A 27,913-nucleotide genomic window follows, 5' to 3' on the forward strand; every position below is an offset into this window, starting at 1 on the left:
ACTTGCAAATGTTTTTTCTTAATTGAAGAAAATGTTTTTTATACTTGCAAATCATTTTTTACTTGCAGAAATTTTTTTTAATTTTTGTGTATCATTTTTTGAATTGTAGAAAATTGTTTTTATACTTGCAAACCATTTTTTACTTGCAGAAAGTTGTTTTTATACTTGCAAATCGTTTGATTGAAACATTTTTTTACATGCAGAAAACTGTTTTATGCCTGCACATTGTATTTCTAATTGAAGAAAATTGTGTTATACTTGTGAATCGTTTAATTAAAACGTGTTTTACACTTGCAAATGTTTTTTCTTAATTGAACAAAATGTTTTTTATACTTGCAAATCATTTTTTACTAGCAGAAAATATTTTTTATTTTTGTGTATCATTTTTTAAATTGTAGAAAATTGTTTTTATACTTGAAAACCATTTTTTACTTGCAGAAAGTTGTTTTTATACTTGAAAACCATTTTTTACTCGCAGAAAGTTGTTTTTATACTTGCAAATCGTTTAATTGAAAAAAAAGGTTCATAGATGAAAATCATTTTTTACATGCAGAAAACTGTTTTAAGCCTGCACATTGTATTTCTAATTGAAGAAAATTGTGTTATACTTGTGAATCGTTTAATTAAAACGTGTTTTATACTTGCAAATGTTTTTTCTTAATTGAAGAAAATGTTTTTTATACTTGCAAATCATTTTTTACTTGCAGAATTTTTTTTAAATTTTTGTGTATCATTTTTTGAATTGTAGAAAATTGTTTTTATACTTGCAAACCATTTTTTACATGCAGAAAACTGTTTTATGCCTGCACATTGTATTTCTAATTGAAGAAAATTGTGTTATACTTGTGAATCGTTTAATTAAAACATGTTTTACACTTGCAAATGTTTTTTCTTAATTTAAGAAAATGTTTTTTATACTTGCAAATCATTTTTTACTTGCAGAAAAGTGTTTTTATTCTTGCGTATCATGTTTTAAATTGTAGAACATTGTTTTTAAAACTGCGAACCATTTTTTACTTGCAGAAAGTTGTTTTTATACTTGCAAATTGTTTAATTAAAAGTTATTTTTATACATGCAAATAATTTTTTACCCGCAGAAAACTGTTTTATGCTTGCGAATTGTATTTTTAATTGAAGAAAATTGTGTTATACTTGTGAATCATTTAATTAAAACTTGTTTTATCCTTGCAAATGTTTTTTCTTTATTGAAGAAAATAGTTTTTATACTTGCAAATAATTTTATACTTGCAGAAAACTGTTTTTATTCTTGCGTTTCACTTTTTAAATTGTGGAAAATAGTTTTTATACTTGCAAATAATTTTTTACCTGCAGAAAATTGTTTTTATTCTTGCGTATCATTTTTTAAGTTGTAGAAAATTGATTTTATACTATTGTTTCTTAGAAAACAGTTTTTACAATTGCAGACCATTTACTTACAGAAAATTGTTTTCATAGTTACAAATCATTTTTATGCCTGTATAAAATTGGTTTTATGCACGCGAATCATTTTTTAAGTTGAAGAAAATTGTTTTTTTATTACTTGCGAGTCATTGGGCGTGAATTAAAATATTTTTGTGTTTGTGGAGTTTTGGCAGTAGTTTCACTGCATAACAGTAACTCCAATTTGCATTCAAACACGCAAAATAGTTGAGTCAAACAACTAAAAGTCTTCTAATTGTAGGCATAAACATCGTGAGAACGTTAACTGGACTTCATGACATACGTCGCTGACGTCACTATTTTGTCGCCCTCTGGTGGGATTTAAGGAACATATGCGTTTGATTAATTACAAATAGTTCGATGACATATATGTGGAATTATCATTATTACACTCATACTTTAGTTATGTTATTAATTTCCCCAGGGGAATAACGGGATTTTTCTACATGACGTCAGCTTTTCATTCCCGCCCCGGAGTCCGCCCCCTCCTCCGTTAAAACGTCACCGGAGCTCGTCTCACAACATGCGGACGTCTCGGCTCCAGCTGGCCGCGGTGCTGGCGCTGTTGGCCGCCGCCGGCTGCTCGCTGGCGGAGGTGATCGATGACGTGCTGGGCAGCCTCTCCAAGGGCGCGTCGTTCCTGGAGCGCCAGCACGAACACATCAACCTGGACGGCGTGGTGGGCTTCCTCCTGCTGCAGGGTGGGTGCACAGGGCTTGTTGTTGTCGTGGCGCAGTGTCCTCCTGCAGGCCCGCAATGTCACTGCACGAACCGCAAACAATGTATCGATTGTATCAGTGTAGTACACGTGTAATACTGGGAACACTCGGATAGTGTTGGATGACCTCAAGTAAAAGCCATGATGCAATGTGTGGAAAAGATACCATTCTATCAACGAGTCGTGTTTGCAAGTCGGATGCATGCCGTAAAAAAAGTACAACACAAGTCAGGAAGATATATTGGAAATGAGCAGAATGCTAACAACACAGAGTGACAAATGCACACAGAGAGATTTAATAAATCATATGCATCAGGGGTGTAAATGTATATATATACATATAGATATCCATCCATTTTCTACCGCTTGTCCCTTTCGGGGTATATATATATATATATATATATATATATATATATATATATATATATGTATATATATATATATATATATATATATATATATATATATATATATATATATATATATATATATATATATATATATATATACTGTATATATATATATATATATACATATATATATATATATATATATGTATATGTATATGTATATATATATGTATATGTATATGTATATATATATATATATATATATATATATGTATATATATATATATATATATATATATATATATACATATATATAAATATATATATATATATATATATATATATATATATATATATATATATATATATATATATATATATATATATATATATATATATATATATATATATATATATATATACATATATATATTATATTATATTATATTGCTATGGTACATTTTTTGTCTAATTTATACCTGCATTATCCTTTCCATCCTTACCCTTTCCATCCTTTGTAACTGAGCTACTGTGTGGAACAACTTCCCTTGTGGATCAATAAAGTTTGTCTAAGCCTAAGTCTAAGTCCAAAGATAATTTTATAACGCCTGCAGATAATTTTTAATGACCCGCGCCACATTCCAAAAATGTATTTAAAAAACATTAAAAAGTAAAATAAAGGGGCAAACAGGTGAAATATACCATGTTGCAACAACACAAAGCTACCTGATGCAATATGTACTTACAGCTAGCCTAAATAGCATGCTAGCATCGATTACCTTGCAGTCATGTCTGATTAGCACTCCAACAAGTCAATAGCATCAACAAAGCTCGTATTTGTGCATTTACGCACAGCATAAAACGTTTGGTGGACAAAATGAGACAAAGAAAGAGTGGCATAAACACGTCTCTCTGTGGCAGCATTGGAGAAAGTTGTACATGTAAACAAACTACGGTGAGTTCAAGGATCGCCGAAATTAGTAGGAGAAAACGGCGCTCGCCAAATACTCTCATCAGTGAGGCATGTTTAATATAAACAGTGGGATTTCTAACAATTAGGAAGGTATGTGTCATGTTGGTTCTCAAACAAAATACATATTAAAACAACAAATATATTTTCCCACATCTTTTTCCATTTTTATACATTTTTGAAAAAGCTCCAGGGAGCCACTAGGGTGGCGCTAAAGAGCGGCTCTAAAGTTTGTTGATTTGCAGTCTAAAAGTAACATGTCTTCCTTCACTTTTCTCTACAGAATCTCCTAAGGTAATCAAAAAGGTCAACCAACGAACGAGATTTCTCTACAGAATCTCCTCTCTGGTCAACAAAAGCACCATAAGGATTCTGGCGGGAACTCTCGTTCAACCCTTTTTCGATTACGCATGCACCTCCTGGTACCCTAGCACCTCCAAAACCCTCAAATCTAAACTCCAAACATCCCAGAACAAGCTAGTCAGATTACTTCTAGACCTCCACCCCAGATCCCACCTCACTCCTACCCACTTCTCCAAAGTGGGCTGGCTCAAGGTGGAGGACAGAGTAAAACAACTTGCACTGAGCCTAGTGTATAAAATCCGCTACACCTCCCTGATACCGAAGTACATGTCAAACTACTTCCTTAACGTAAATGACCGCCATAACCACAACACCAGGGGGAGCTCCACTAACCACGTTAAATCCAGATTCCGAACTAACAAAGGTCTTAACTCATTCTCTTTCTATGCCACATCAATGTGGAATGCGCTCCCAACAGGTATAAAAGAAAGGGCATCTCTATTCTCCTTCAAAACCGCAATAAAAGTACACCTCCAGGCAGCTACAAATATATAATAATATATATTATTATATATATAATATTTTCTATATTATATATATATAATAATCAAATGTAAACAATCAAATGCAGATACTTTTTCTTATGCCTTCTGATCTCTCTCTCTCTCTCTCTGCCCACTACTTGCTGTCCATATCCTACCAAGTCAGACCTACACTGTTCCAATATCCATTTCTCTGTTCTCAATTGTTGATGACTGATCAATCAATCAATCAATCAATCAATCAAAACTCAATATTTTTGCTGTTTTATGCATTTACATGTACAAAATATAAAAATCTCAAATCTAATCGCAATTTTGTAGGGAAAAGTTGCAATCATGATTTTTCTCAAAACCGTGAAGTCCTACTGCAATAAGAGACGACGAATAGATAGTCCTCCGCCCTGTACGTGTGCGTCAACATATTTGGACTGTCAGGAATAAAAAGTACAGTATACCTTCATATTGTATTTGTGTGCTGCATATTCCACAACGTAACCTAACAGCCCAGCTTGGAGCGTATGATGTCATGAATGTGGAGGGAATTAAGGCTACACACAAAAACCTCAATGGAATATTGCACCACTTTTGCACTTGTTATCAAAAAACGAGTAGCACACACAATTTCACAGTTTGCACAATAACCTTTGCACTTTTGCAGGGCCGTTTGGAACAGTGAAAATATGAATGTAAATGTACAATCCTCTTATAATTGTTGTTTATTTTTCACTGGTGGATAACTCATAAATCAAGGTGACAAACAGATGTTAGGTGTGTCCAGATCAGATATTGATATCGCTCCGATATCAGCAAAAAACTATGATCATACGATACTGACTTGCTTAAAATATGTCCAATATACTGTAAGCTTAATAAATACGAGCAGTCCTGCAGCATATTTATTTGTGCAAAGCAGGGCATTAGCCTAACGTAATAAATTATTGTGGCCTGTAGGTGTCACCAACAACAAATTACCACTCCCTTTCAATTTAAAGACAGCATAAATCTGTCATCTTCATACTATTATTTTTTTCTGTAAATTTTCTTGTTGCATAATCAGATAACTATAGCATTTAGAAAATATGCAATAAACAGTGGTAGGGGCTCCATCTCACGGTATGCTAAATAATTACTTGATTAAAGGACAGTGTTTTATATTCATATATTCAAACACAGTGTTACTGTTGAAACTGTAATGTTAAAGTAGCCAAAACTATTAAATGTACTTGACCAATAACATTTCTGCTGTTTTTAATGAATACTTAGGCCAAGGGTCGGCAACCCAAAATGTTGAAAGAGCCATATTGGACCAAAAATACAAAAAACTAATCTGTTTGGAGCCGCACAAAACTAAACGCCTTGTATAAGTGTTATAAGAAAGGCAACACATGATGTAAGTGTCTATATTAGCTATATTAGCCTACTATCAACATGACTATTTGTCCCAGGCTGATGCAAATCTTCGTTGACAGAAATGTTGAAATGTAATATTTATTCTACACATTTTAAACAAAAATTGGAAAACAGTAAAACAAAGGCTTCTCAGAGGGTGATATAACTCCTGGAAGTTACTGGCTCAGAATGGCCAAAGGTATAGATGTTTGTTTCCAAGTTAAAGAATGGATTTGTTACAATCTTTGCAAGCTGTGTAACGTTTGCTGTGGTCTATAAGTGCACACAAACAACTGTCAGAAATGCAGCCAATATTACATACAGATAATGTGTCATGAGACATGCCAATATAAATTAAATATACAGAGGACATAAGTGAAATAAATTTAGAGCTCAAATATACCTACAAACAAGGCATAATGATGCTAACCTAAATAGCATGTTAGCATCGATTAATTGAGGTCATGCACTGACCAAACATGCCTGATAAGCACTACAAAAAGTCAATAACGTCTACAAAGCTCACTATTGTGCATTCATGCACAGCATAAAAAGTTTGGTGGACAAAATGAGACAAAGAAGGGGTGACATAAAACACGTCTTACTGTGGCAGCGTTGGAGAAAGTTGTACGTAAACAAACCATGGGGAGTTCAAGGACCGCCGTAATTAGTAGGACAAAATGGCGCTCGCCAAATACTCTCATCAGTGAAGCATGTTTAATATAAACAGTGGGATTTCTAACAATTACGACGGTTTGTGTCACGTTTGTCCTCCTCCAGGAACCATATAAAAACAAAATATGTATTTTTTCCCCTATCTTTTTCCATTTTTGAAAAAGCTCCAGGGAGCCACTGAAGTGCCACATGTGGTTCTAGAGCCGCGGGTTACCGACCCCCGACTTAGGCCTACTCGGCTACTAATGTTGATTGTTATAGCAGTACTTGGAGAGCCAAGTGCTTTCCAAGGTGGTACTTGGGGAAAACAGTTTGAGGACCACTGCAATTGAATATAAAATTGTTATTTTTTGTCGAAATTGAAAGAACAAATGAAGCACTTTATTGACGCACATTAGTCCCGGGCCTCATAAAATGATGTGTTGGGCCAGATCTGGCCCCCTGGCCTTAAGTTTGACACCTGTGATCAATATCGTGTTTTTACCAGCTGACCCGGACTCCAGTGTGTGTGTGGTGTCACTGTTTTCTAGCTCAACTGAAGGAGGCGGTTAGGATGTGGCCTCACTCGGACCCGGTCAGCTGGGCTCAGAGGGCGGCCTCCGTGGATCTGGTCAAACGTCTGGACCGAAGCTTCGACAACGCCATCGCCGCCCTGCAGCAGAACGACCCCAAATATTACCGAGGTGAAGCTCCGGAGCCAAAACTCTAAAAACAAGGAATGTCAACCCAAACGTCTCGTTTTGTTCCTGCAGAGTTCGAGCCTCTCCTCACCTGGACGTTCTGGCAAGTTCCTCAGGAGTGGAGCACCACAGACCCCAGCCTGGTGTACCCCTCGGCCAACACCAGCGAGTGTTACGACGAGCAGCTCAGCGACAAGTGTCTGACGCTGCTGCTGGGCACCTGGTAGGAGCAAAAAGGGGGCGGGACTCCCATGATGGAGGAGACAAAGTGATGTGATGTTTGCAGGAAAGCCAAGGGGACCCCCTGCATCGTCACCAAACCCTGTCGGGACACCATGACTCGCTTCGGCTGCCCTTACTACTCGCTGTCCCACCAGCTGCTCTACTTCATGATCGGGAAGATGGTGAGTCCACACGAAGCACGAAGGAGAAACCTTCTCGTCGTCCTCTCAGGGTTTTTTGCGTGTCGCTCCCAGAAAGGCTGCTCCAACCTGCTGAAGGGCGACACGCGAGCATCCCGGACCAACATGACGGAACTCAGCTACCGGAAGATCTTCTGCTCCAACATGATGAAGACCAACCAGGACATCATCTCGGACGGATTGACCCAGCAGACGGTCGACATCTTCATCGAGAACAGTGAGTTTGTGTCCCATCGCTTGTGGTCCATGTTCTCTGACCCGCTGCACGTTCCCAGTCCTCATCTGTGGATTGGCCGGCTTCTCCGACTTCTACAAAGCCGACTGGCTGCAGCACATCTTGCGGCTGCAGGACGGCGAGCTGGGCTGCTTTGGGCGCGACAGTGAGTCACCATCTGACATTATTTATGTTGTTGTGTCATACTTAAGCCCAACTTGTGTCCTCAGGGAGCGTCATCTCTCAGATAATCGGAGACGAGCTGCTGGAGCAGCTGCAGCCTCACCACAGAGTGAAGAGGAGGGAGAAGATACTTCCTGGTGGGTTTGAACTGGATTGTTAGTCACTGCTAGGGAGAAACTGAGAGAAAGTTATTTGCTTTGACGGGAAGTAGTTTTATTTTGAAAAAACAAAAAGTTAACTTGCATATAATCACAAAAATTCATTTTGTCCTCACAATTCTACACACAATACCCCTTAATGACAACATGAAAACCTTTTTTAAGAGATTTTGTGCAAATGTATCCAAAATTTAAAACTAAAATGACATGTACACATAAGTAAGCCTTTGCGATGGAGCTCAAAAGTGAGCTCAGTTGCATCCTGTTTCAACTGATCATCCCTAATTGGAGTCCACCTGTGGTAAATTCAGTTGGAAAGGCACACACCTTCACACTGGACAGTGCATGGCATAGCACAAACCAAGCATGACATTTTCTGTAGACCTACAGACAGGATTGTCTCGAGGCACTGCCTTGGAGGTCCCAATGAGCACAGTGGTCTCCGTAATCCGTAAATACAAGACGTTTGTAACCACCAAGACTCTTCCTGTAGCTGGCTGGCTGTCTAAACTGAGCGAACGGGGGAGAAGGGGCCTAGTCAGGGAGGTGACTAAGAACCTGAAGGTCACCCTGTCAGAGCTACAGCATTCCTCTGTGGAGAGAGGAGAACCATCTCTATAGCAAACCACCAATCAGGCCTGTATGGTAGAGTGTCCAGACGGAAGACATTTCTTCGTAAAAAGTTTGCCACAATGCACCTGAAAGCTTATTAGACCATGAGAAACAAAATTATCTGGTCTGATGAGACAAAGATCGAAGTCTTTGGCGTGAATGCCAAGCATGACGTGTTTGGAGGAAACCAGGCAAGTAACACCCCTACAGGGAAGCATGGTGGTGGCAGCATCATGCTGTGGGGGTGGTTTAGAGCGGCAGGAACTGGGAGACTAATCAGGATAGAGGGAAAGATGAATGCAGCATTGTACAGAGACATCCTGGAGAAAAAACAACGGTTCCCATCCAACCTGATGGAGCTTGAAAGGTGTGGAATGGGCGAAACTGCCCAAAAGTAGATGTGCCAAGCTTGTGGTGTCATATTCAAAAAGACTTGATGCTGTAATTTCTGCCAAAGATGCATCAACAAAATATTGAGCAAAGGCTGTGAATACATGTGATTTATTTGTTTTTGATTTTTTTAACAAATTTGCAAAAAATTCCGAAACAAACTTTTTCGCATTGTCGTTATGGGGTATTGCATGCAGAATCTTGAGGACAAAAATGAATTTATTACATTTTGGAATAAGGCTGCAACATAACAAAATGTGGAAAAAGTGAAGCGCTGCGAATACTTTCCAGATGCACTGTTAGTACGCAGCTTAATCAATGCAATTTATTTCGACTGTACATGCTCATTTACCTTATCTGGTTGTTATACGATCAATGCATACGTCAGTTTTAAGTTAACTCAAATTATGCAGGCGAGAAATAATCAGTGATTAGTAATGATTATTCAAAATTCAAAACTGTCATTAATGTGATAAAACATTTTTATCATTTGATAGCAGTAAAATAAAAACTTAGTCTTTTGAACCTTTATTATTATCTAACAATGCAACAAATAATTACATTAGCATACATTACAGTTTTATTCATTCATATAAAAATATTTACCAATAAATAACTGTGTGACTCATGATTCCCAAGCAAGTTATCCATCAAATTGTACACTGTAAAGACAGCAATAGATTGTACGGTAAAAAAACAACTGGTCGCTCAGTTGCCATATTATGGGAAAAAAAAACCCTGTGGGACCATTTTTACATTTACAGTAATACAACATAAAACATCTGTAGATTTTACTGTTACATTTTTACAGTGATATGCTGTAAAAATCATCGTAAATGTTACCGTAAAATTCTGGCGACTTAGCTTCCTGTTTTCTTTACAGCGTATGTAAAAAAATATAATTAATTGCGTAATATAAAGAGGCAAACTCCTATAAATTTATATTCATGTATTTTTTACTCTTACAAAAGGCCCTCTAAGGGCAGCCATAACTGTGATGTGGCCCTCAATGAAAACAGGTTTGACAGCTGCCCTAGGGTAATAATGATAACAATAAAGAATTATATATTATTGCCGACACAACAGCTTTTGACGGCAGGTAATTTTATTTTGAAACCCCCCACCCCCTGTGTACTGTTCTTCTCATATTCTTTTTTTCGTTTCTGCTTTCAGACGGCTGCTCCAGTCACATGACCGCTGTGGCGGTGGGCGCCCTGGGAGGATATTTAAACTACTACCTGGCAGAGCAGGACATAACCAAGAGGCCCCTGTCGTGAACCTCTCTGGCCCCTCACAGCCATGCTGGGCATGAGGTGGTCTCTCTGGCCCAAAATGGAAACATTCTTCCTGGCAGACCAAGAACTGAATCGTACATCTTCACAGACAACAGTTCCCATGTAGTTCTTCATGGAGTCCTCTGCAACGTGGAGTAGAAAAACAAATAAGCTGCCTGTTTTTTTATGTGAAGCACTTAAGTGTTTTAGGAGTTTGGCAGGCTTTGTGTAAAGTATGAACCATGAATGTATGTAGAAACACCACATCCCAAATAAATAAATTAACATGCGTGTGTCTCGGGTGTTTAAATCCAGGCTGTAGGCCTCGGTGACGTCACTCGTTCCAGCTGGTGACTTTGTAGAAGAGGGCCTTGAGGAGCCGGGCTTCATAGGTGACCGTGTTCTTGCCCATTTGAACACGGGACTCCTCCAGAGGCTGTTCAATGATGGCGGGCACCTCCCTGCCGTATTCTGATGCGGAGAGAACACCGTAATGAAGAGCAAACATCTGGCTTCCTTGATGAGTCCGTGCACACTAACGAGTTTGTTGTGAGAGACTCACCTTCACAGTTCTCCAGGAACTGAATGCACTCCTGCACCACGGCACCCTTCAGTGTGATGATGTGTTTGGACATGTTCTCCAGCAGGGACAGGAAACAGCGCTTGGCGTAGAACCACGTGTCGGTCCCCAGCTACACACAACAAGAACTGACTGCTTATTCACTGGCAGGGGCGGGGCCTACTGTTCCTGGGTCTACAGTCGTCCCACATCACGCTTCACTACATCCAGGTTTATTAAAGCATATTCCATGCATTTAAATTAATTGTTAAAGGGGTCATTTTATGATGTTTTTTCTACAACTACATTCTATTATTTTTTTCAACTGTTTTAGAGACCGTCTTCAAGCCTCTTTCTGACTGTCTCTTCAGGAAGTGCCGTTTTGTACGTGCCTCCACTTTAACAGCGTCTTCTCCCAGTCAGCCATGTTGTACTTTTTAGCGCTTCCATATGCAGTCTACTGACAGATATAAGTTAGAACTATACGCTATTTTTTATTAGATATGGCAACAGTATAGCATGTATGTGCATTTACGAGCCAGGCTGCCCCACAAGAGGATAGAGAAAAAGAAGGGACTTATTTTGACTACAGCGGCGGACTCCTGCAAAGTTCTTCAGGACGCTGATGTCACACTTAGGAAAAACGTCACGAATTGGACAAATCCAAAACGGCTCGTGAGGAGAAAGTATGAAGGAAGGCAAGATTGTTTTATAAATATCTCCACCAAGCCTCCATTGTTTGGTTTCACATTATTGGGACTCATGGCGATGCCAAATGCAAAAAAGCAGGTACCCATACGTAAGAAAAGTTGGTCTTGCATAATAGGTCCCCTTTAAATTAAAGGGGAACTGCACTTTTTTGGAATTTTGCCTATCGTGCACAATCCATTATGAGGGACAAGAACACAGTCAATATAATGTAAGAACAGACACGTTCAAAACATTACGTAATATAAACAATATTTACAGTGTTTTAATCATTTTAATTAACAGCGGGACTTCCTTCTCTGGCGCATTTATTTCCGTTTCCATAGCAGCGCACATCCGTCTTCTGGCATCTACTGTGTTCCTACTTCCACAAACAAACACGCAAGTGTGTTTTCTAATCATGGAAGACTTGGCAAAAGACAACAAAGACAACTATTTTTGGACAAATGAGGATTTACGACCTTATCTTTTTGAAGCTGAATATACGGAGGATGAACTGCTGCTTCTAGAAGTTGGAGCAGACGGAAGCCGAGAGAATGAGGTTGGTGCGTCTTGGTCACGCTGAAAATCTGGAACTTTTGAACCAGGCTATGCCGAATTATTGGAGTGCCCAAATCAACTGGAAACGTCCCCTGCCGGCTTCACCATCGAGTAAGTCACTATACTATTGTTCATAATACATGCAGCACATCACCGTACAGAACAGTACATATGCTGTCTGGCTAGCTGTGTACAAACAAAACATGAAATGTGGGCTAATACTTTACAGATACTGTAATATGATTATTTATGTTTTTTCAGTCAGTACAGATTATTGGCCAATCACATTGTGTTGTGCATTACCAACTCAAACGCGCTTCGTGCTGACGTAGAAGGTAATTTTTCTCTTGCCGTAGTTAGCTTTTTACGGCTAATACCAAAGCATCCCGATGTGTTAGTACGCTAGAAAAAGAGTTCCTCCGTGTTCGCTCTTACAATAACAATGTCGCTACAGCTTGGTTATTATACAGGTTACGGAATGTAAATTAAGTATTATTGACGGATTTTGAATGCATTTTTAAAGTGATTTAGAGGTAGAAATGATTGCTCCCATTAGCTGCATTGCTAGCCACCAAGAACGAGACGATTTTTATATGTTGGAATGCAAAACAAACCAAAAACCTTTTGTCTTTTTGTTTCTGATAATGATTGTGAACGATAGGCAAAATTTCAAAACAAGTGCAGTTCTTCTTTAAGTATGTATTTGGTTTATTCAGGGTTTCTGCAGGTTTCAACACGTCAAATGTAGGACTTTTTAAGACTTTTTTTAAGACCATAATGAATATAATTTTAGACCACTTCATATCCATACGGACAAGAAAGTACAAAAACAAAGGAAAATCAGAGGGCCAGGATGAATTGTAAGTATATGAAATAATTCACTGTTGTTTCACATAGGAAACAATATGGTTAAACTAACTAAATACTCCATAAAACTCTATTATAAACTAATTGTGGTATTGTAAAGTAAGCTGTAACAACGCATCGGTGCGCCCGCACAGCACACTAGGCCGTGCGCGATTAATTATGACCGGGCAGCACAGGTAGCCCAGTTTAGTTCCGTTTTGGGGTAACATTATAGCGTCCTCAAAAATCGAACATTTAAAAGCCAGACTGAAGTTTATGCATTAAAAAAGGACCGTAAATAGATTTTTCAGACCTTTCAAAATCGGATTTAAGACCTTTTATAAGATTTTAGGACAATTTTAGACATTTTAACCTTTTGTTACAGGGCAGTATTTGTCTTATTATCTAATATTACGGCGTGGCGATCGATTAAGTTATTCACCAAAAAGGACTTCCATTTCCTGGTTAAAGTTGAACAATGCTAACAACACAGAGGCTAATCTTGGCGTGCTATCTTCCCCGAGTCAATCAAGTTGACCGACTCTTTGCAGAACAACTTTTTGATGCACTTAATTTTCAACCCCTGCCTCATCAATAGCACATCTTCACATTGGTCAGACATTGACATGACCGATATCAAAAGAAGAGAAGCAACAGTACCGGCACACATTTGATGCTAACAACACTGCTATCAGCTATCAGCAGTGGTCTGGGCGATGCTAAGTGGAGATGAACTATGTAGATGTACTTTATCTTCGACATCATCAGCTCAACATGACATTATTTTGGCGTGAGTTATGAGACAAACAATGCTAACAACAAGGAATGCCAACAAAATGGCTAATGGTCGTAGCTGCGAGTGTCAAGTTGACCAAGTTTTTGCAGAAAAACCTACGCCTGTGGTTTCAGTACATGGAAGCCCAGTTCTAACTTAGAGGAATCACCCAGGATGTGATTAAGTATTTCCACGTAGTGGATATGTTGTAGTGGCCGGGTGACAACCATAGGCTCAAGGCTACTATATGGGGTTAGTGTAAAGGTGACATATGGCTGTTATTTCATTTTTAGAAATCTCTTATTAGGTTTAAAAATGTTTATAAGGTCGTAAACAGTTTTCTAGGCTTTAACTATTAATTTTTTAAATTTTTACTAATAATCATACTTTGCTGCAATTTGTTCGCCATGGTCAGGTGGCTCAGGCCTGCAATTAGCTGCGATAAATGAGGGACGACTGTAACCCAAGTAGTAACAGATCATTCAAAAAGCCAACCTTCTTGTTGTAAGGCTCCAAGCTCTTGATGACACGAGAAATGCCAAAATCATAGTGGCCCTTGGCGCAGTACAACGTGCTGAAGATAAACCAAATAAATAAACATAAAAAAAACACAGTTTGGTATGAGATTGACTGCTGAACTCACCCGATCACCATGTTGACGATGCAGAGGTGGAAGACTTTCTTATCTGGATCGACATAAGAAATCTGCTCCTCTTCTTTCTCGATCTTCCTCATCAGCTCCTCAGCCTGGAGGAGCAGGAGAACGTGAAGATAATATAAGACCGTCTTATTCAATAGTCCTGCATTCTAAGTACATCTTCGTTCTGGCTGGTCATGATGTAGGACACACACAGGTTAGCCAGGACCACGGCGCTGACGTCCAAGATCTGCAACAACACACATTTTCATGGATCATTAGCCAATTTTCAGCTGCAGGAATGGCTATACTTTGCCATCTTGTTAAGTATGTGAAAACTCCTTAAAAGGTCACAACCATTACTTTTTCCTTTGTAACATTACAGGATTTTCCAGGAGACACAAAAGTAACACTGCACACAGTAAAGCAGGGGGTGTCCAAACTTTTTCCACTGAAGGCTGCACACTGAAAATATAAAGCATGCAGGGGCCATTTTCTCATATTTTTAATTTGTAGAGCCAATACAATACAATACAATATATAAATATGTATATGTATATATATAATGGCTGTGAATCTTAGGGTAGGGTACTGCACAATTTGATTCGATTCTTGGGGGTAATGATTCGATTCAGAATCGATTTTCGATTCAAAACAATTCTCGATTAAAATTCCAAACTTTTTTAATAATATAGGGTGCGAGTTCTATGCTTAATTACATTCCTCCATAAAATAAATAAACAGCTCTGATAAATGTTCATATTACTTAAAAGAAAACTGTTCTGTTTAATAAAATTTTACCCAGACATATATAAAGTCAAATACAAATAAGGCATCCCCACACTTCTCTTTTCTAAAGACAGAACAAGTCTGAGTAGGTATTCCGACAAGTTGGTGCACTTATGACATCCATTTAGGAATCGAAACTGGCGAGGACAACATGAAAAGACACTTCTAGGTCAATATTTCATGACACCATAGATTTTAATTTATTATTATTTTTTGAGCAGAGATAAAAAAACAACAACACAAAAATTCTTAGGAATTCAAAAGGGCTCCACTCATAAAAGTGTTAAAAATAAGTCATACATTTTGTTTTACTTTCAACACTTAAATCTCTCGATCAACTTCAGATCCATCCATCGTTTATAAATTTTAATTTTTGAAATGTTTTTTTTGTTTGTTTGTTTTGTGCCCTTTTTGACATATAAGAAAACAATTTTTTATATGGCAAACACAAAATATGTAATACTCTCCCCAAAAAATTGTTTCGAAGTGTAATATTTGTTGTGAAATAATCCCCCGCAACCCCGAGAGGGTCAAGCAGTAGAAAATGGATGGATAATTGACTATATTTATATTATATCAATATTTCATAACAACATGGATTTATTCATTATCATTTTTTGAGCAATGACAGTTTTAAAGAGGTATTGTGTTATTAGAGTTGACATTGTAACTTTTATTTGTTACATTTTACCTGTTTGCTCTTTTGTTACACATTTTTTTAAATGTATTTTTAAAATGTGCCGTGGCCCGTAAAAAATTAGATCCGTGCCACACTTTGGACATCACTACAGGAAAGAAAAAAAGAAAAAAAGAAACACAAAAATGCACCGCAAAGCTGTTAAGTCTATTTTACCGAAGGTTTGCACGTGCACGGACACTCCTGCACGCTACACTCCTCCACCTGTACACAAAGGCAACGTGTCAGCCGACGCCGCGCCCCTCTTAGCTCCGCCCACATTGCTCAAGTGTCACTCACTTTGTCGTAGTGCTTCTTGACGATGGGCTCGTAGAAGCTGATGGCCTCCTTGTACTTGTGCTGCATGAAGAGCACATGGGCCACGTTCAGCTTCCACGTGTCGTCCTCGTTGCACACCTCCATGGACTTCTGGAAAATTTTCTCCACCATCTGGAAGTTCTCCCGGTTCCAGTAAATCTTGGCCTGGGCCATCAGCACCACGATGTACCTTGGCAGAGAAGCAAGGCCGTCAAGATGGGCGGAGGTGCATGCAATCCTCGCAAGAATTCCTCTTATTTATGTATTTAACAGTTAGCACAGAAGAAGAGAATGTGCTTTGAATGCTCCCGTAGACTTTCAAGCAATGTGTGTGTTCTCACTTCTCTTGCATTGTGTCATACTCATGCAGGGCTTTCTTCTGTCCTTCATCGTCACGGACTGCTTTGGCATCCTGCAGCTGAAATCAGCATCAAACAAGTCTCATTGACAGAAATTAAAATAAGAGACTGAGACTTGAGACTGCGCCAAATATGCCTCTGTGTGCGAACCATTTCTCTGTGTATGGACGCTTCTTTTATTCATTTTACAGGAGACATGGGGAGCGGCCCTTTTGGTGGAGCGCAGCCCCCTACGTCACATTCTGTTTACACAGTCCATTAGTGCTCCTCAGTGCTTCAGCGTGTGTTTCCTTTCTCGCTATTTTCAACGTTTTGTCTATTTTGCTTCCGCAATATGTGTCAAAAAAGGCAACAAACCAGCCTGGAAAGAAAGAGGGAATCACTGTGGACTTAAACTTAGAGAGGAGAGAGAACCCACACATTTCCTCTCTAACCCATGTCCTCCTCTCTCTGCTTGCCATTCGCAGACAGCAAGGTAAAATGTATTGAACTTTTTTTTTTTTTTAAATGATCGTAGCAACATGGTTGTTAACGTTTTTGAGAGCACCAAAGGGACTTTTGTGTGTGTGTGTGTGAGTGTTTGTGTGTGTGCGCGCATTTAGCTTGTTGTTGTGTTGTTTTGATAATGAAGAGATTGTTGATCCATTAACCACCTTGTTATTTTATATTGTTATATATACTATATATATATATATATATATATATATATATATATATATATATACACACACATACATATACAGTATACACATTCTTATTTACACATATATACATTGTTGTGTGTGTGTGTATATAATAAGTGTGTGTATGTATATACACATTTATATATAATTTATATATACCCACGTATATGTATATGTATATATATATATATATATATATATATATATATATATATATACACATATACATATACATACACACACACACACACACACACATATATCTATGTCTATGTATATATTGATGTATATAGATCAAAATTAAAGTGTTAACTTATGTGAATAACCACAAAAAAAGATCACATTAATCATGAACACACTTAAATAAATATTGCAATTTAGTTTGACCGTACAAGCTCCGCTAAATCAGGGATTAGATCAATGCATACGACAGTACAAAAATTATTGAGGAGATTCTGACTGGTGTGCTAGCTGGCAAATTTCACTCCAAAATATACCCTGAAAGAACTTTAGATGAAAACTGTTACCAAGTTTTGTGCAAATAAATGACATGCATTCAAATAAAACTTTTAAGTATGTTCTTGGATGACATTCTGATAATAAAATGCATTTGTGTAGAAATAGTGAGGTAATGCAAGCGATTAATCACCTGTGATTAATCATAATAAATCCAGATTCCAAAATGTGATTAATCTGATTTAAAAATAAATAATAATTTGACAACTTTACTATATATACATACTATTGTCTTCAAAGTGTGCATTCTTTTACTAAAATAGGGACTTTTGTTGAGGCTAGAACTAATTATTCATGTTTACATTGTTTTTTATGGGGAACACTGCTTCATCATATGAACTTTGCAATTCACGAACCATGTTCAAGAACTAATTAAGTTCGTAAATTGAGTTATGCGGCTAAATGTACTTCATAATAAAGACAAAAAACGTCTTCTAAGGCTGATGGAAAGGATGCAGACAACCTGCTTGGCCAGCTTGCGTAACTTCTCGGTCATTTTGCCGATCATGTCATCAAACTTCCTGAATGCCTGTCAAACACACACACACACACACACACACACACACACACACACACACACACACACACACACACACACACACACACACACACACACACACACACACACACACACACACACACACACACACACACACACACACACACACACACACACACACACACGATTTTACAAGTGTAATAGAAGCAAGATGCACCTGCAGTGTGTTATGTTACTGTACCTCCTCCGGTGCAGTCTGGCAGGTCAACAAGGCATCTAGAAACTCATATTCATACTAGAAAAAGCAAAAATCACAAGAAATGTAAACAACAAATACACACTGGAGGGCAGGGGTGTCCAAACTAGGGTCCACGAGCCAAATACGGCCCGTCAACTTACTCAATTTGGCCCGCGAGACATCATGAGTTTAATTAATTTTACCCTCAGGGAGATTGCACCCATTTTAATAGTCTGCCAATTTTGATACTGCTATTATGTTGCCATCTAGAGGAGAATGTGAGAAATTCAGGTCAATGACCTTTAATTATGCTATGAATGGGAGTGTGCGCAGCATTTACTCTATGATCAAATGCAAACAACCTTCCCTAGTCATGGTGCAAAAAAAAAGAAAGAAAGAAAAAATAAATAAACCTAACCAACACAACATTTCAACAGACATGGTCACACATAACACAACCTGCTCACCAAACTCTGTGGACATTATAAAAAACGTCCATACAAAATTCCAAATTACACACCCATTTAAATCCATTACAAAGCATGATAGGAAAAATGCAAAACACTCTTCACACTTAATAATAATAAAAACAATGTATTAGATTTATGTAGCGCTTTTGTAGACACTCAAAGCGTTTCACAGAGATGTGAGAACCGCTTATTCATGTTTGCCGCATTTTAGCTGCTTGATATTTCTGATCAATTACAAAACTTTAAGGTAAAGGTAAAGGTCGAACTTTCACAGACTCCTAATTTCCAATTATATTAATTATTAATGATATATCCATTATATTAATATAATATGTACACACACACACACACACACACACAAATATATATCTATATATACACACATAAATAAATATATATGTGTGTTTGTATATATTGTATATATATATATATATACACATATATATACATACAAACACACATTTATATGTATATACATATATTTGTATATGTATATGTATATATACACGTGTATATATATCTATATATTTAAATATATTATATATTATATATATATATATATATATATATATTATATATTATATATATATATATATATATAGTTACTTTACATGCAGTCTGCTTTTGACCCTCGAACAAATGTTTTTAGCCCAATGCGGCCCCCGAGTCAACAAGTTTGGACACCATTGCTGTAGGGTGTGTTTTGTTTACTAAAACACCACTTGGTTCCATGTGAGGAGCGTGTCTTACTGGAGAGAGCAATTTGTAGGTAAGATGGGCGTTTTCTGCCAGGACGTCGGCTGCCAGGTCAAAATACTGCCAAGGGAAGAGGCAGAGTGGGATTACGTCAACCAATGTTTCAATGTCTTAACTCTTGAGTAAAGACGCACCTCATGTTTGCAGTAGAGCAGAAGCAAGTTTCCAAAAGTGACGGGAGGGAAGGACGGTTGCTGCAGCAGGAAAGCCAACTTCTCAAAACCTTGCGATGGCTTGGAGTCCATGTTGAGCAGAGCCTGATTGTGCAGCGTCACCGTGTCCAGCTCCTGCATGACAGCCCAGTGTTAGAAATATATGTACTCGTATAGCTTCATTTGAGATTGTCCATGTTATGGTACATGGCTGCCAGCTCCTCAGTCAAGTCATGTGACGACTCCAGAAAATATACGTACAAGATTATTACAAATAAAAAGGAAACTTGAATTGGCTGCATGCCGTTTATAATACATTCCACTAGAGGGCACTGGTTGTGCACCTTGTTGAGAGGACAATTAGGACAGAGGACACATTGAAAAGTGAGAGGACAATAGTGGTTTGTGGTTACCTCCTCTGATCGTGGCGGCATGTCTGTCAAGGCCTCTTGAGCGCCTTTCACTGCAAATTAACATTTCAGTAGTCAATACATTTATTCACATGGCAATGATTAAAAAATGAAGCATACATTTAAAATATTTAGCATATTGAGAGGTGTAAAATGCTGCCTCAAGGTTTCACCATGAAAGGCTATTCAATGTGCAAAGGGTGTGATAGAAAGCTTCCATCTGTCAATCAAAGTGTATAGAACAGGGGTGTCCAAACATTTTTCCACTGAGTGCCGCACACTGTAAAATTGATATTTTTCATTTTCAAAATCATTACAATATACATATATATTTATATATACTTACATATATACATATCCAAATATATATATGTATATATATACACACATATATATATATATATATATATATATATATATATATATATATATATATATATATATATATACATACATTTATACACACACACACACACACACACACACACACACACACACACACACACACACACACACACACACACATATACATATATATATATACATACATTTATACACACACACACATATACATATATATATATAAATATAAATATATATATATATATACTGTATATATACAGCTGTATATATATCCATCTCCATCCATTTACTACCGCTTGTCCCTTTCATACATATATATATATATACATTTACAAATATATACATACATGTATACATCCATCCATCCATTTACTACCGCTTATTCCCTTCGGGGTCGCGGGGGGTGCTGGAGCCTATCTCAGCTACAATCGGGCGGAAGGCGGGGTACACCCTGGACAAGTTGCCACCTCATCGCAGGGCCAACACAGATACACAGACAACATTCACACTCACTTTCACACACTAGGGCCAATTTATATATTGTTATTATTATTATTATTATTATATTATTGTTATTATTCAACGCTTAGATCTAAAGATCAATTTCCGGTCTATCTGACAATACAATTTTTTTTTTTTTGTATAGGTTTTATGTAGAAGAAAACTTAATTTTTTTTAATGGCAAAAACACACAATATGCAATATTTTCCCCAAAAACTTTTCAACGTGGAATATTTGATGTAAAGTAATTGGAGCCTTAAATAAGTCAATATTTCATAACGTTGATTTTTACTTTATTATATTTTTTGAGCAACGACAGTTTAAAACCCCCCACTAAAATCATATGTATTATTTACTTTCAACAACTTTTAACTTAAGATATATCCATCCAGTATAAGTTTTTATTATGTTTTAATGTTTTTTTTAAAACGTGTTTGTTTTGTGCCGTTTTTTGTCAAAGAACACCTTTTATATGGCAAACACAAAAAATATGCAATATTTTCCCTCAAAACATTTTCAAAGTGGATTACTTGATATGAAGCCTTGAATTGGTCAATAACAACAACATTGATTCATTATTATTTTTGGAGCAATGACAGCTTTAAAGACTTATTGCATTATTAGAGTCGACATTGCATATTTTCCTCGTTACATTTAATCTGTTTGCGCTATTATTCCACTTGTTAATGTTTTGGTTTTTTTAATGTTTTTTTTCAATTAGCTGCGGGCAGCAAATGGCCCCCGGACCGCACTTTGGACACCTCTCGTATATCTTGTGCTGATGTTTCCAGAACTCTTTCTTGCTGCTGATGACAGTCATGTGACTGTTGGTTGACTGAGCGAGTGAATGAAGCGCTTACGTTTCTTCAGCTGGTATTCGATGGCAGCTTTGAGGTTGAAAGCTTCGATGAGGGCGGTCTGATGCAGCACCAGCGTGTTGCCCACACTGCGCACATCGATGCCTTCTGTCGTCAGGCCCACACTCAGCTCTGGCACGGCGAAAGGTCGTCATTAAAATGAAGCTGCAGTATGCAGGATTTGTGCTCCAGCAACATCATCTTGTTACCTGGGTGTTCCCTGATGCCTCGCTCGATGATCTCGCCAATGTACTTGAGGGCCTGGGCGTAGTTGCTCATTTTGTAGTAACACAGCGCGACGTTGTATGACAGCGCTGACAGGAAAAGAAGACAGAAGTAAAAAAAAAAAGAGTCGTGGAACAGCGGCCAACAGTCAAATCAGTGTGTGTGTGTGTGATTACCAGGTACGTATCCCAGCACCTGCATGGCCGACGTGAACTTCTTGCAGGCGTCCTCATAATTGGCGTCTTGATAGAGCAGGCAGCCCATGTTGTAGACATAGTCTGGGTCCTCCTGGGGTAGCTGCTCCACCAGAGACTGCACACATGGAACACTTCAGTACTTCAAATGTGAACCGTGCTACACAGGCACATACATACGAAACATGAATACGTCAACAAACTATGTATACGCATGGTACCTTGGCAGCAGAATAATTCTCCTCAAAATATTTGATGGAGGCCTGCAGCTTGATCATCTGTGGAGGAGAAACAAACAATGAACACTTTTGAAAAGTTTCTACGCTGGGGTATCCAAACTTTTTCCACCGAGTGCCACCCACTGGAAAATTAAAGCATGGAGGGGCTTGATATTTTTCATTTTCAAAACCAATACTATATATATTATAATATAAATATATTATATATAATATATATATTTATTTATATATATATATATATATATATATATATATATATATATATATATATATACTGTATATACTTTTTTTTTTGTACCTCCTTTCAAGTTTGGCCTCGGGGACCCAGAAGCGTTGCAAAAAATATGTCATACATATATTTATTATTCAACTTCTAGATCAACTTTAGGTATTTAATGTTGTATGCCTTTTTTGCAAAAAAAAAAGCCTACACAAATTTTGCAATATTCTTCTCCCCAAATGTTTTAAAATTGAATATTTGATGTGAAGTAAGTGAAGCCTAAAATAGGTAAATAATTCATAACACAATTGATTTAAATATTTTTTTTTTAATAAAATGAGTGAAAAAAAAGCCCTACTAAAATTCTTGGAGATCCAAAAAGTCCCACTCATAAAAATTTAAAAAATTGGTCTTCCATTTTTTTTTTATTACTTAGAACACGTAAATTCTCTAGAACAACTTCAGATCTATTCGTTTTAATTATTTTTTTAAATGTTTTTAATTTTACTTGTTTATTTCATGCTCTTTTTGTCAAAGAAAACTTAGTTTTTAATATGGCAAACACACAAAATGTGCAATATGTTAAAGTGGAATATTTGATGTGAAGTAATTGGCGCCTTGAATAGGTCAATAATATCTAATAACAGCATTGATTTTGATTCCTTTTTTTTTTTAACAATGGCAGCTTTAAATAGTTATTGTGTTATTGCAGTTGACATTTCAGTTGTTTTGTCTTTTATTCAACTTTTTTATGTTTTTTAAAAAATGTATTTTTAGAATGTGCTGCGGAACCCACTTTGGACACCCCAGGTCTAGCGTGTCCTTGTTGAACAAATGCGTAAGACAAGAAAAAATGACTGGACCTTAATGTGACTGGTGGCTGTGTCCAGTGCGAAGGAGGCCTTGGTGGCTTCAGCATACGAGCCTGCTTTGTACAAGCTTTGTGCGTAGTACACCTTGTACTCCTCCACCTCAGGGTGCAGCTGAGTGAGCTGTTCATAGCACTCTGCAGCACTGCTGAAGTCCTGGATGTGATAGTAGCAGAAGCCCAGCAGAGACAGAGCAGCTCTGGACTGAAAGACATGTAGGGAAAAACAGGAATGAACAAAAGAACACATTTTTATCACAACAACAATTTGACAATTTAATGTTGGACTGGGTGATAAAACGATATCAACATATATTGTGATAGACACCTAATCAATAGCAATAAAAAAAGTGTTTGATAATTTGTTTTATTCTTTGTTGGGAGAAAGCGGAAGTAGCAAAGCAAGGTTAGTTGCATTAAAAAAAGGCCCTTGCTCGCTGGTAACCGAGCAACGCAGGAAGTGATCACTGATCAATGGGAGTGACACGCTAACAGCCAATCAGGTAACAGTGTCAACTATCATGTTTGGTCGCGCCATCTTGTTGTCTCGCAATCGATTCTTTGCATGGAGTGAGAAGAGAAAGTCAAAATAAAAAAACTGTGGATAAAACAGGAAGTCACCTGGACAGTATGGCGGTTTTTGGGATTTTTCAAAGAGACAGTAGTCCATACTTGCCAACCTTGAGACCTGTGGTTAAGAGGGGAATATATTTAAGCTAGAATTCACCAACTCAAGTATTTCATATATATATATATATATATATATATATATATATATATATATATATATATATATATATATATATATATATATATATATATATATATATATATATATATATATATATATATATATATATGTATGAAATACTTGACTTTCAGTGAATTCTAGCTATATATATATATATATATATATATATATATATATATATATATATATATATATTTTATTTTTATTTTTATTTTTATTTTTATTATACATATAAATAAAATAAATACTTGAATTTCAGTGTTCTGGAGGCTATCCAGTAGATGGCAGTATTGTCCTGTTTAAGAGTGTCACAACATTGCTGTTTACGGCAGACGAACTGCTTTACGGTAGACTAAACGTGACTGCTGTTGTTGTGTGTTGTTACCGCGCTGGGAGGACGTTAATGAAACTGCCTAACAATAAACCCACATAAGAAACCAAGAACTCGCCCTCGACCATTCTACAGTTATGACGTCATTGGGCAGGCAAGCTGTTTATATTGTGGGAAAGCGGACGTGAGAACAGGCTGTCCCCACTCAGGTCCGCATTGAGCTGGAGGGGGCGTGGCCTCCAGCTCCGGCTGAATACCGTGAGTTTGTCGGGAGAAAATTTCTGCCGGGAGGTTATCGGGAGAGGCGCTGAATACCGGGAGTCTCCCGGTAAAAACGGGAGGGTTGTCAAGTATGCAGTAGTCAGACCAATGTGGTCTGTAAATGATGTAGGGCGCTCGTCCCACCACACCGCTCACCCTTTAGAGCACAGCTGTAACTTCCTGGCATTAAACCCGCAGAAAATAGTTCTTCTCAAGTTTCCCTATGTTTGCATTTTCACACATTGCACTATTTTGTTACACTTTATTAAGCATTTCTTATTTTTGCACCTTCATTTTAGGAGGTTATTGTTAAGTGTTCAATGTGATTTTACAATTTTGTTTACATTAATTGTTTAATTGTTTTCCATGCTTGTGTTGACATTTCCTTTCTGCCTTGATAGCCAAGGGGACTATAATCAGAAGAAGGTTACATGTGAAATACAAATATCCATCCATCCATTCATCCATCCATCTTCTTCCGCTTATCCGAGGTCGGGTCGCGGGGGCAGCAGCCTAAACAGAGAAGCCTAGACTTCCCTCTCCCCAGCCACTTCGTCCAGCTCCTCCCGGGGGATCCCGAGGCGTTCCCAGACCAGCCGGGAGACATAGTCTTCCCCACGTGTCCTGGGTCTTCCCCGTGGCTTCGTACCGGTCGGACTTGCCCGAAACACCGTTCGGGTGGCATCCTGACCAGATGCCCGAACCTCCTCATGTGGCTCCTCTCGATGTGGAGGAGCAGCGGCTTTATTTTGAGCTCCTCCCGGATGACAGAGCTTCTCACCCCATCTCTAAAGGAGAGCCCCGCCACCATGAGGAAACTCATTTCGGCCGCTTGTACCCGTGATCTTGTCCTTTTGGTCATAACCCAAAGCTCATGACCATATGTGAGGATGGGAACGTAGATCGACAGGTAAATTGAGAGCTTTGCCTTCCGGCTCAGCTCCTTCTTCACCACAACGGATCGATACAGCGTCCGCATTGTGAAATACAAACATTTACATATAATATATTTTTCTCCTAGTCCTTATTTTCTATAGGTCATAAATAAGATCAATAATTATCAATATCGACCAATATAAAACACTTATATTGTGATATAGTAAAAGTCATTACATTTTAATGACTTTTGTCTAGTAGCAACACTTACCCTGGTGTGCTTCTGAAGTTGGCTGTTTAAGATGTGAATGGCCTCAACATACTGGCTGTCCTTAATCTGCAAAAACATAATTAAATTAAAAAGAAGCAATCATTTATTTACTGATTACAGGCCTCAAATTTGTACTTTTTAAGGTCAAGGCAAGTGTTGCCTTAAAGGAGGGCCCATATTTTAGGGCACCAGGGCAAGTTAGAAGGGCACCAAGGCAAACATTATTTTCTTTCCAGGCAGGGGCTCCAAAGCTTGCATGCATACGCCCCCTTGTGGTTCAGTACAACAGTTTGGCCAACAACAATAAAAAACAGGAGTGACAGTGTGTTTCCTCACCTCATTAACTATGTCACAGCAGCTGATGGACGCTGTATTGTCAAAATGAAAGCAACAACATATCGTTTTTCTCCTTCGCTGTATACTCTTAATGTGGGGACAAGTGTCTCCAATATTGTCAACACCTGTCTCCCTCTAAACACAGCAGTGCGCTCTTAAAAATTACTTCTAACGTCCCGGAAGAGTTGGTGCTGCAAGGAATTCTGGGATGTGTTCTGTTGTGTTTATGTTGTATTGCGGTGCAAATATTCTCCCGAAATGTGTTTGTCATTGTTGTTTCACTATATGGCACATGGTTATGACAGTGTTGGCGTTGTTTATACGGTCACCCTTAGTGTGACATGTATGGCTGTGGAGTAAGTATAGTCCGAGGGTAAACCCCTGGAGCAAGATTAATGGTGTTAGTACGCCATGTTTGATATGTCAAGTTATAATAGTGCGCATGTGTCTGATTTCGAGTTGTCTTTAAATGAAATAATAATTATGGGGATTTCGGTTATTTATAGAGAATGGAATTGTATCGCTATTTATCATTTTTGGGGCATTACGGTAAATGAGAGGGCTCCAGCACCCCCCGCGACCCCGAACGGGACAAGCGGTAGAAAATGGATGGATGGATGATACCGGTTGTGTTACCTGTTACATGAGCATCGCCTAAACTTAGTACAATCAACTTCACACCATAAATAAATCTAGTGTCTTTAGTGGATATTAATAAACTGCATCTCAGTGTACGAGCAAGAATAACTCATTTTTAACATGATTACTGGAGCAGCAGTTTAAACTATGAGTTGTTGTCAAAGAACACTCAGCTAGGCTGCTAAGCTAAGCTAACTAGCAGACGACTCCTGCCACAGGACATTCTTACCAGTTTGTAGATCGTTGCCGTGTATTCTCCATCTTTTATAGTCATCATGATTCCAAATGTATAGTGTTCACGAATCAAAACGAACGAATATAAACCTAAACTTTAAGAAACAGCAGCGACTTTAGCTAGCGTCTGTGCTATGTTCACAGCAAGCCGACTTCTGTTACCTAGCAACCTCTGACCGGAAGTTGGAGCTTTGACTGACGTGTGCTCCGGCCAATGGCCTTTCAGGATACTGCCACATAACTGCTTCTTCCTTTATGCTGATATTAACTTATCAGCATATTACAGTGCATACAGAAAACAAAAACAACAATGTTTCTTTTGTTTTTCAATTGAAACAATGACCCCCTACACAGCCATACACCCACCCAGCCAAAAATAAAAAATAAATTAAATAAAAAAATGTAAGTAAAATGTAAGTAAAAATATAAAATAATAATAATACATGATAACAACGAAAATAGATAATAACTACACATGACAAAAATCAGTTCTTCT

General features: G+C 37.8%; 2 protein-coding genes across 2 annotated transcripts; one reads left to right on the forward strand and one right to left on the reverse strand.

The window, feature by feature from the left end:
- Positions 1 to 1,919: 1,919 nt before the first annotated feature.
- On the forward strand, positions 1,920 to 10,609 carry lg06h16orf89 (linkage group 06 C16orf89 homolog). The gene is made up of 8 exons (XM_062050292.1): positions 1,920 to 2,141; positions 6,918 to 7,070; positions 7,140 to 7,290; positions 7,354 to 7,471; positions 7,544 to 7,706; positions 7,765 to 7,869; positions 7,934 to 8,023; positions 10,220 to 10,609. The coding sequence occupies exons 1-8, from the start codon at positions 1,964 to 1,966 to the stop codon at positions 10,321 to 10,323; spliced, it is 1,062 nt and encodes a 353-aa protein (XP_061906276.1). The 5' UTR covers positions 1,920 to 1,963; the 3' UTR covers positions 10,324 to 10,609.
- ift70 (intraflagellar transport 70) lies at positions 7,170 to 27,616 on the reverse strand. Its single transcript, XM_062050291.1, has 19 exons — positions 27,413 to 27,616; positions 26,209 to 26,274; positions 23,714 to 23,923; positions 22,613 to 22,669; positions 22,374 to 22,509; positions 22,182 to 22,286; positions 21,976 to 22,104; positions 20,255 to 20,304; positions 19,824 to 19,976; positions 19,684 to 19,749; positions 18,467 to 18,520; positions 18,190 to 18,255; positions 16,510 to 16,586; positions 16,151 to 16,358; positions 14,564 to 14,635; positions 14,392 to 14,495; positions 14,244 to 14,322; positions 10,883 to 11,012; positions 7,170 to 10,791 (listed from the first exon to the last, which is right to left on the reverse strand). Exons 1-19 carry the CDS (start codon positions 27,458 to 27,460, stop codon positions 10,655 to 10,657), a joined length of 1,947 nt encoding a protein of 648 aa, XP_061906275.1. The 5' UTR covers positions 27,461 to 27,616; the 3' UTR covers positions 7,170 to 10,654.
- Positions 27,617 to 27,913: the final 297 nt, after the last annotated feature.

This window comes from Entelurus aequoreus, linkage group LG06 (assembly GCF_033978785.1).
Source record: "Entelurus aequoreus isolate RoL-2023_Sb linkage group LG06, RoL_Eaeq_v1.1, whole genome shotgun sequence".
NCBI classification, from domain to species: Eukaryota; Metazoa; Chordata; class Actinopteri; order Syngnathiformes; family Syngnathidae; genus Entelurus; species Entelurus aequoreus.

Bases quoted from the DNA above. Each gene is read 5' to 3' on its own strand.
- ift70 (XM_062050291.1), bottom strand. From the start codon at position 27,460: ATGATGACTATAAAAGATGGAGAATACACGGCAACGATCTACAAACTG. The intron at 19,977-20,254 runs GTAACCACAAAC...GCTGTCATGCAG, and splicing joins TGCCGCCACGATCAGAGGAG to GAGCTGGACACGGTGACGCT. The intron at 14,496-14,563 runs GTACTTAGAATG...CTGCTCCTCCAG, and splicing joins TGACCAGCCAGAACGAAGAT to GCTGAGGAGCTGATGAGGAA.
- lg06h16orf89 (XM_062050292.1), top strand. From the start codon at position 1,964: ATGCGGACGTCTCGGCTCCAGCTGGCCGCGGTGCTGGCGCTGTTGGCC. The intron at 7,291-7,353 runs GTAGGAGCAAAA...TGATGTTTGCAG, and splicing joins ACGCTGCTGCTGGGCACCTG to GAAAGCCAAGGGGACCCCCT. The intron at 7,472-7,543 runs GTGAGTCCACAC...TGTCGCTCCCAG, and splicing joins ACTTCATGATCGGGAAGATG to AAAGGCTGCTCCAACCTGCT.